The sequence below is a fragment of the Anopheles nili genome, chromosome 3 (genome assembly GCF_943737925.1).
Source record: "Anopheles nili chromosome 3, idAnoNiliSN_F5_01, whole genome shotgun sequence".
NCBI classification, from domain to species: Eukaryota; Metazoa; Arthropoda; class Insecta; order Diptera; family Culicidae; genus Anopheles; species Anopheles nili.
The window spans coordinates 57,385,194-57,393,291 of record NC_071292.1 but is presented as its reverse complement, the minus strand read 5'-3'; the positions used below and the strand labels follow the sequence as shown (position 1 = coordinate 57,393,291).

At 50.4% G+C, this 8,098-nt stretch overlaps 1 protein-coding gene across 1 annotated transcript; it reads left to right on the top strand.

Annotated features, from left to right (window-relative positions):
- The first annotated feature begins 3,120 nt into the window (after window positions 1-3,120).
- Window positions 3,121-3,942, top strand: LOC128726471 (cilia- and flagella-associated protein 299-like). The gene is made up of 3 exons (XM_053820284.1): window positions 3,121-3,260; window positions 3,325-3,478; window positions 3,550-3,942. The coding sequence occupies exons 1-3, from the start codon at window positions 3,121-3,123 to the stop codon at window positions 3,940-3,942; spliced, it is 687 nt and encodes a 228-aa protein (XP_053676259.1).
- The last annotated feature ends 4,156 nt before the right edge of the window (window positions 3,943-8,098 follow it).

Sequence of the window (8,098 nt, the reverse complement as noted above, 5' to 3'; positions counted from 1 at the left end):
TTCGTTATCAGTGCTTCCGCCCAACCGCGACACCTCGTTGCGGGGGTTTTACTATTTTCAGTCGCGGCTTTGACATTTCTATTCCGGCTCACGATGGCAAGTGGCCGGATGTCGGAAACGGAGTGGGAAGTTTCGTGTGTTTTTCCTTCCCCTCTCTCCCTCCCCCACTTCCACCGCCTTTTTTTCGTGTGCGCTTCCTTCCGGCAATCACCGTTCGGGTGGGTATTTATGGTGTATTTCTTAATTCTCGGCAACGGCACTATCCCATCGCGCGGGTGCACCGAGTGTCTTTTGGCATTCGGTGGTTTTATATATTTACCTTCGATTTTTTTTAGCCCCCTCAACCGTGGGGCATCGGGTGTTGATTCAAGTGGCGCTCATTCTATGCTCATGCTAAAGCCCACCAACCGAGAGGAATCACATCACGGTGCGACACGAAGGTAGGCTCTTGTGGTGCTGCTTTTCCGGCGACATCGGTGGCATGTAATGCGCTCAGATGCCCGCGCCAGCAGGATGCGAGAGAGCACAAAACAAAAACACACAAACCCGCCACACCGGAAACACCGGATGGAAAAGCCAGAGCGAACCGCTCGCCAAAATGCGGCACACGCGACTCACCACCGATGGGAAGGAAAAACGGTATCTCGGTCGGAAAAGCGGATCACTCTCGAGCGCGGTTCCAGCCCGCGGCGAGCCAACAGGACGTTCCGGCCCGTTAACGGCTTGCTTTTCACTTCCCGGTTCGGTGCTGGTGAGACGTTCATCTCACTCTCACGGTCTCACTGCTCACTACGGGGCTCACTCGCACAGTTCGTTCACACCGCATCGAACGGAAGTGCTTTCGCAGGCAAAACGGCACATTTTTCGGTCAATTGTTTGCTTTCTCTTCGTTACTCTCTCTCTCTCGATCGCACGCACGCACGTTTTGCCCCTTGGCGGTGGTTCACGGTCACGTCAGGTCAGGGAAAATCACACCTCACTGCCACTTCCTCGAGCATGGGACCTGTGCCTAAAAGGACGAGCTTTCAGGCTTCGTGACGCAGGACACCATAAACACGTCCATCACGAACGGAAATACACGCACGCACACACACACACAACGCACCACTATCTCACGCTCTCTCTTTCTCTCTCCCTCTCTCTGTTTCGCAATTCAACACGTCTCGATGGATCGACTTTTGTGCGACCTCCGGTAGGACTCCGGAAGGGCAGAAACTTGCTGAATGTTCGGTACTACATCGGCAGGATATTAACGAACAGGATGCTTCTCTGCTTCGAACAGGATGCTCAAATACACACTCGTCAACCCTTCCCGGTGGTCGATTTTTCTCCCTCCAAAAGGGAAGGCCCTTTCTTTCCGGTTGGGTGGGAAAAGTAAGCGGAAATCCTTCGATACACCAGTGGCGGCAGTAGTTCGGAAAATCTTCACCTCGCCTCCACCTCACACACTCCTCTCTCGCACCCAACCAGCTGCACTCCCGCGTGCGCGTGTTCGAGTGTGTGCTCTTTGTGTGAGAAACAAACCCGCAGGGATGGAGCGCGAGAGCGAGAACGCGCCAGAGCGCCGGAGCGAGTGGCAAATCCGAGCAGGCCGAGAATCACATCAACAATCGCGGCCTACTACCACCAGCGCTCGCGCGGGTTTACTTTCACAAGCCCTTGACTGGGCTCGCGGGCACTTTTTTTTTCGGGGAAAAGGCAAGGGCACATTTGTTTCAATCGTAAGCTAAAACCGCACGACCTGCCATCGATAATCCGGGATAACACACACGTTCGGTGCACACGCGGTGGCACACTACCGACCCGTGGGGTAGAGGGTAGTGGCACACAAACGCACTCACTCACGCATCACAACCCCCAAGGCGGCGTGGCCTCAGCGTAGGAGCGCTGTTATTGCTTCGCGTTACTTTTTTATGTAACATCACCAGCACACTAGCACCCGTCCGATGGTTCCGATGGGGCTCGCTCGCTCGGTGAGGCGTGTACTGCGGGTTTTCCCGTTTTCCCAGGGTGTCACTTTGCTTCAGCTTCACACCGCCTTGTTCTGGCTGCCCTTGTCGATGGTGCGAGCCCACTGTCGAAGCGCGTACTACCGCCACGCACGCTAGGGACCGGAAACGCGCGCCGTCGTCCGGCCAGCGCCAGTGTTCATTCGTTTCTGAGCGTCGCCACCAACTGGAAGGTGTGTTAAATATATGGCGGGCCCCAGCGGAAGCCTTCCAGCTGCGAGTTGCTAGCTATTTCTATACCAGTGTGTATGTGTGTTGAACGTGGCTGGAAGTCGCGCGTCCGTTCTGCGGATGAACTTTTTGTGTGGCTAAATAATAGAGGAAGAGAGAGAGAACGAGTAAAATTGAGAGAGAAAAAGGATAAAAATGCGCAAAGCACGTTGTCGACCGTCGGTTTGGGGAAAGGGATTGATTTTGGCGGGCGATTGACTCGTCACCGTTGTTATTCGTAGCTGGCTGTGCTTGTGTGCGTCGAAACTCGGTTTGGTGGTGGTGGTGACAATGAACCAACCATGTCCTGGCTCTCAGCTAGGATAACGGTTGGTTGGCGGTGAAGGTTAACCGCTCCGAGTGCCGAAACGTACACGGGTTGGCTATGATTCATGATTCATTTGTTGAATTTTCCCGTCCCGTGCGCTTTATTCGTCTCGCCTGGATGGGCTGTTTTTCGTCACCGTTGTTATCGGAGTTATCAAGCGTATACAATTTTAATGCTACTATTAGAAGAAATTGGGTTACGCTAGCACCAATAGGCGCGTGTATCGGATAGCACGTGTCGCCCCAAGACTTTTCGTATTTACGTACAATTAGACGTATTGTGTATTTACGCAATAATTTCACAAATTTGTGAATAATTTTTCGTTTTGATATATTTTCCATTGATTCTGGCGAATTCGATGCAAATATTATGAATTCTTGGCGAATTCGATGCAAATATTATGAAGCATACAATCAAATTTAAAATCAATGGAGGCGCCTGGTCATTCATAGAAACGCGCATACTATCAACGACTATATTCGTTGACGTGGGTAAATTGCAATCAAGTTGGCTGCTCGTTTGTGTGCCAAAAAATCTTCATTGAGTTGACACAAAGGCTTCATCGGTGTAAAAATGAAGCTAACCGAGCAGGACCTCTTAATACTGGAGTTCAACTCCTACGAGGACTACCTGAATTCACTTATCGATGGCAAAAGTCTCCAATATTTCGGTGATCGTGAAAATTTACTAAGTCTTTACCGAACAGGCTACCGGTAAGTGTTCAAGTTTCCTCGATTTGAGCATAGTTGGTAGTTTAATCGTTTCCCCCATCCAAAGTGCCCTCACGAAGCAAGCGTTCGAAGCACAAAGATCGTTCCTCCAGGTCCAGAAGGATCCACTCACTCTGTTCAGCCGAAACCTGGTGCCCAAAAATGAATTTCTGAAGGAGCTAGCCGCACGGGAACGTCCGAACCGGTTGGGACTGTTGTCGGTAATAATAAGGAGCAGCTTCGAAGGGAGTCCCTAAAACTGATAAATACCCCCCATTTTGAACCATTTCAGACGATAATTTACATGCGCTACATCAGAAAGAATACGGAAATTTCTGGCTACATCGACTACGAGGACGGGTTGAAGCGAGTTCACCACTATCAGCAGTACTCAAACGACTGGCGAGCCATCTTTGCGGGAGAAAAAGTCCTCTACCCAACGCCCGTCGATCTGCTGTACTACAATGGCCGAACAGGCAGCAGCCGGAAGAACAACTCTCGCAACTACCAGATCCTGTGCGATCCATTCCGTGGTATCATCTTCCGAAACACGTACGACCGCAAGGACATCTATCTCGATCCAACGTCGAACTACTACGGCACCAATACGAGCCGGATCGAGGTCCCTAGCGACGTGTACGAGCAGGTCGTCCTGTACGATCATGTCGTGCGGAAGAACTACTAACCGGAAGCACCACTAGCACCCCAACCCACACCCACGCACGCTTCACGATGCGACAGAGCGTGGCGAATCAATACACGTGAACTTTCAAGGATTCGGCAGCGTCCTTCCGTTCCAACGACGTCGTGCTCTCGTGAGCGTGTACGTGTTTTGTCGTTTATTTTCGTGCTCCTACACCACGTTGCTTCACCACGCTTGCTCGGTGCGTGCTTTCGAAACACCCCCATTCCACCCTCCTCTTTCGAGCCCTGCGTCCTTTGTCCCTTCCCAAGCTCCGGTGGATGAATTGAGCTTCCCATCGTGCCGTGAAGTGAAACACACTTTCCAACGCCTGCGCTTTTCCTAGCGCCCCTTGGTGTTGTGCTATCTCGCTCGCTCCCTCTGTCTAAGGTGGTTTTCTCGCGTTCACTCATGCCCATCCACACCCACACGCACTCGAAAATGCACCAACGACGCGGAACAATCGCACTTTCAGCGATCCTGACCTCCCCACGTCCCCGGTCACTCGATGGATGAAGCTTTATGCGCGGGAACGAATGCACTTTTGGTGTGTGCTTTTCTTTTTTGTTTTTTGTCATTCCGTTGTCGGTTCTTTACGCTTCTGCCCCTCGGTGACGGGTGTGGGTAGTCGTACGCTCGTAAGCGGACTGTCCTGCTCTAGCGTGACCACCCACGGGTCGAGCGGTTGGTTCGAGCGAGCTTGAAGCGTAAATTTACGATTACTATCCCGAACGTCATCAACCGGGGCTCCGGCTCAAGGACCTGCGGGTCTGATGACGTTGCTACGACCCTGGGAAACGTGTGGCCTTGTTTCTGTCGTCACACACATACCGTCAGGAGGGTTCAGCCAGCTCGGGAGCTTTTCTGTGGTGGTGGTGATGGTGATGATGATAGTGGCGCAACAGGACCAACATGTAACGCCGTACTGCTAATGAGCGTAATTAGGGATTACCACATTTTAAACCCACGCAGATGGTTCAAGCGAGGGTTCCGGCCAGGATCTCGAGTCGGGCAATCACTGCCAAATCTCTTCAACCCCCGCTCGGGCAGGATTTCTAACACTCGAAGCAATCCAAGCAGGATGGCTTAGCTTCACGACATCACCAACCCACCGATCGGTGAGCTGCCCATGCCGTCGCGTGTTACATCTACCTGATAAGAGGACCAGGAGCACCTTTGCCGGGCGACCGGAAAAGACCGGTCCCCGGAGTTTTCGATGCACGTGGGCGGATGTTGGCAGACGTTGATTAAAGCCACACCAAACCCACGCAGCCACGCAGGGAAATGGTTTGCTGCGGTTTCACCTCACCCGCGTTTTTCGGGTGGCCCACGCACCGGGTGACGTCACAGCATCCGCGTGTTCGGTTGGCAGAACTTTGCGAGCGGATGTCGTGCCGGGCCGTAATTTGCGGGATCTTTGATATTGGTTTTTCCCGGCAAAAGAGCAACGCACCGGTACGCACTGGGAATCGTAAAGCATGCTGTCGCCGTTCAAAAAGGCTCCGAATCAAATGGCAAACAGGTTTGGTTCGCACATTGTTTTTCACTTTTACGACGGCCCCGGTGAGATTCGGGAAGGGATTTAATTGTGGGCGTCCGGGCTCTGCTAGTTTATGGTCCTTTGAGGAAGGGGTGTTTTGGGAGGGTTTTTGGGAGAGGGCGATTGGCGCACAACCGGCGACGACGCGGGTTTATTTATAATACCGTAGGTCGGTTTTCTCCTCCACTAGGGCTTTTGGTTTCCATTCGGGTTTAAGGCACCGTTTGAAGGAAGGTAGGAAGGACATCGTGTGGCACCACCCGAGCATGAGATAGAGCACCGGTTGGATGCTAAATTGTGGTAGGAAGAAGCACGATGATAATGGCACGGGCCCGATAGGGGTATATAGCGATGAAATAAATTGCCCAAAAAATTAGATTAACGGTTTCAGCGCATGGCATGACGAACGCGTGGCCCTGAACCGTGCTACCGTGGGTGGCATAAAAACGCGCCGCGTAGGGCGAAAGGAAAATGCTTTATGGGCGGCCTCTGAGGAAGGACCACGTGTGAATGCCGCGTGTAGGCAGGACAGTTTTCTTTGCGTTTCGGTTGATGCAGGTGCGGGAAGATGTGTTCGTACACGGGTCAAAGTTTAATCTGGCGTTCGTTCCAAAACTTAAAAAAGGAATCTAATGGCCTACCACCGACTTTAAGCGGGAGATACCCTAAACGACGACGATGACATCACTGTTTTCGCGCTATTTATGCTCCGTAACACCTCTAAAATCTGACTTTTTTGGTCAACATTCACCCCGGCGTAATCAGAGCACATTCCACATAGTAAACCTTCCATGTCCAAAACACAAACATGCTACACTCATCTCGTTATCGGTAGTAATTTGCCCTAGTGAGAGTATTCAAATTTGTAGGTTACTGCACCATAATCATACATCGTTTCGGCAATTGCACAAACAAATCAGCTAGCACAGATTGCAAAGCACTATTCCGGAACATGGCAAACCTTCAAGTTCATCACCTCCGAGTTTAAGATCACACGATCGACTAGTCTAGTTGAACTTTAAAATAACCACAAGGCTTTATGGTGAGCACTAAGCATACTGAAGCGATCGCAAATGGCACAGAAAGTATTACATGTTTCAAACGAAACCATAAGGCGATAAGCGATTCTGTAACCTCATTTGATGGCTCTTTACCTCCATTAAAGCAACGGTTGATGTATAGTAAATTTTAATCAACCGTTTCTGTTACGAGAAGAGATAATCGATTATGCCTATTGGCTATTTTTCGTGGTGGAATGGGTAAACTGTGACCCTATGATAAAAAATTTTGCCAATAGTTTTGCTGTTAGAACCGTTGGTGCAATAAAAAGCTTAAAAATTGAGTTTATTTCGCACATTGTATTTATCATTTTGTACACGTTTGCATATGAATAGTGAATATATAGATGCTTGTTTCATTAATGTAATATTTCCAATTATATTGTTCATGTTTTGTTTTCATAAACCATATATTTGCTGTTGAATATGATTTTTTTATGTTGCAGAGCAACAAAATTTTAAACATGTTCATAAGCATGATTATGCTTCAGCACTTGATGTTACGTGTAATCTGCGCTTAACCATCATTTGCGGTACAACTCCCTTAGGTCAATCGGAAGGAATATATTGGTATATTGCGATTAAATAATATTAAAATATCGTATTTCAAGAATTCAGTAGTTTATTCTTTAATTTTTCAGCATTTTCAATAACAAAAAGAGATTCAAATAGCATTAAAATTGCATCGAACGAAACAGAAAGCCTGTCCGAATGACAGCTGTGAAAGTGTCATCCCACTGTGCTTGTTGCCGCCATGTTTGATTGGCCGCTTTTTTCTCATCGAAGCGCGTGCACGAAGTAGGCAAGCTGGCCGAAAACATCCTCGTTGCAAGCGGATCCTTTGCGACCGGAATTGTTCCGCAAAAATCAGCTTCCGCCGCGTGCAAGTGGCCCACGGTTTTGGTGCGTCCGGTTCGTGTGCCGTTTGCGGCGAATCGCGTCCTAGCTAGCGCGTTCCGTGGTGACATGCGTCGGTGCGCGAGTGTGGGAAAAGCAAGCTGAAAATTTGCCGGGAAGCAGTGCCCTTTGAAGCAGAGACGACACACACGGGGCACGTTCGTAATCGGGCACACCCTGTCCACCGAAGGACTTCCGGTGTGAGAAATCGAAAGTTTCACCGCGGTCATGTAGCGTTCGCGAATCTGCATTCTCTCGCCGTCCGATTGTGTTTCGATCGATCTAGACAGTGTTGGCGGCATTGTGGTTAATCTCGCCGGACGGTTCCGGTTTCAGGTCATTTCGCCGCCTCAGCATTCTGCCGTACGGTTGCCGGTGGCGCGTGTCCATACGACTGTGTGCGTGTGTCTCGATGTGTTCCGCGGCACTCCGTGACAGCGAGCTTATTGGCGCGTGGTGAAGAGTAGCGGTGACAGGGGCGGGAGGTCAGTGCAGCAGTCGAGTGCGGAGAGCGGTGAAAATAACAATAAAAAACAGTGTCCGGCCACAGTGTGTGTTGTGAACAACGGCATCAACGTTCCGTGGGCGAGTTTGTTGTCTCAAGTGGACCTTTTGCTAATCTGCGGGCGCGCGCACACACACACACACCATCGCCTACCGGGTC

Bases quoted from the DNA above. Each gene is read 5' to 3' on its own strand.
- LOC128726471 (XM_053820284.1), top strand. From the start codon at position 3,121: ATGAAGCTAACCGAGCAGGACCTCTTAATACTGGAGTTCAACTCCTAC. The intron at 3,261-3,324 runs GTAAGTGTTCAA...CCCCATCCAAAG, and splicing joins CTTTACCGAACAGGCTACCG to TGCCCTCACGAAGCAAGCGT. The intron at 3,479-3,549 runs GTAATAATAAGG...GAACCATTTCAG, and splicing joins ACCGGTTGGGACTGTTGTCG to ACGATAATTTACATGCGCTA.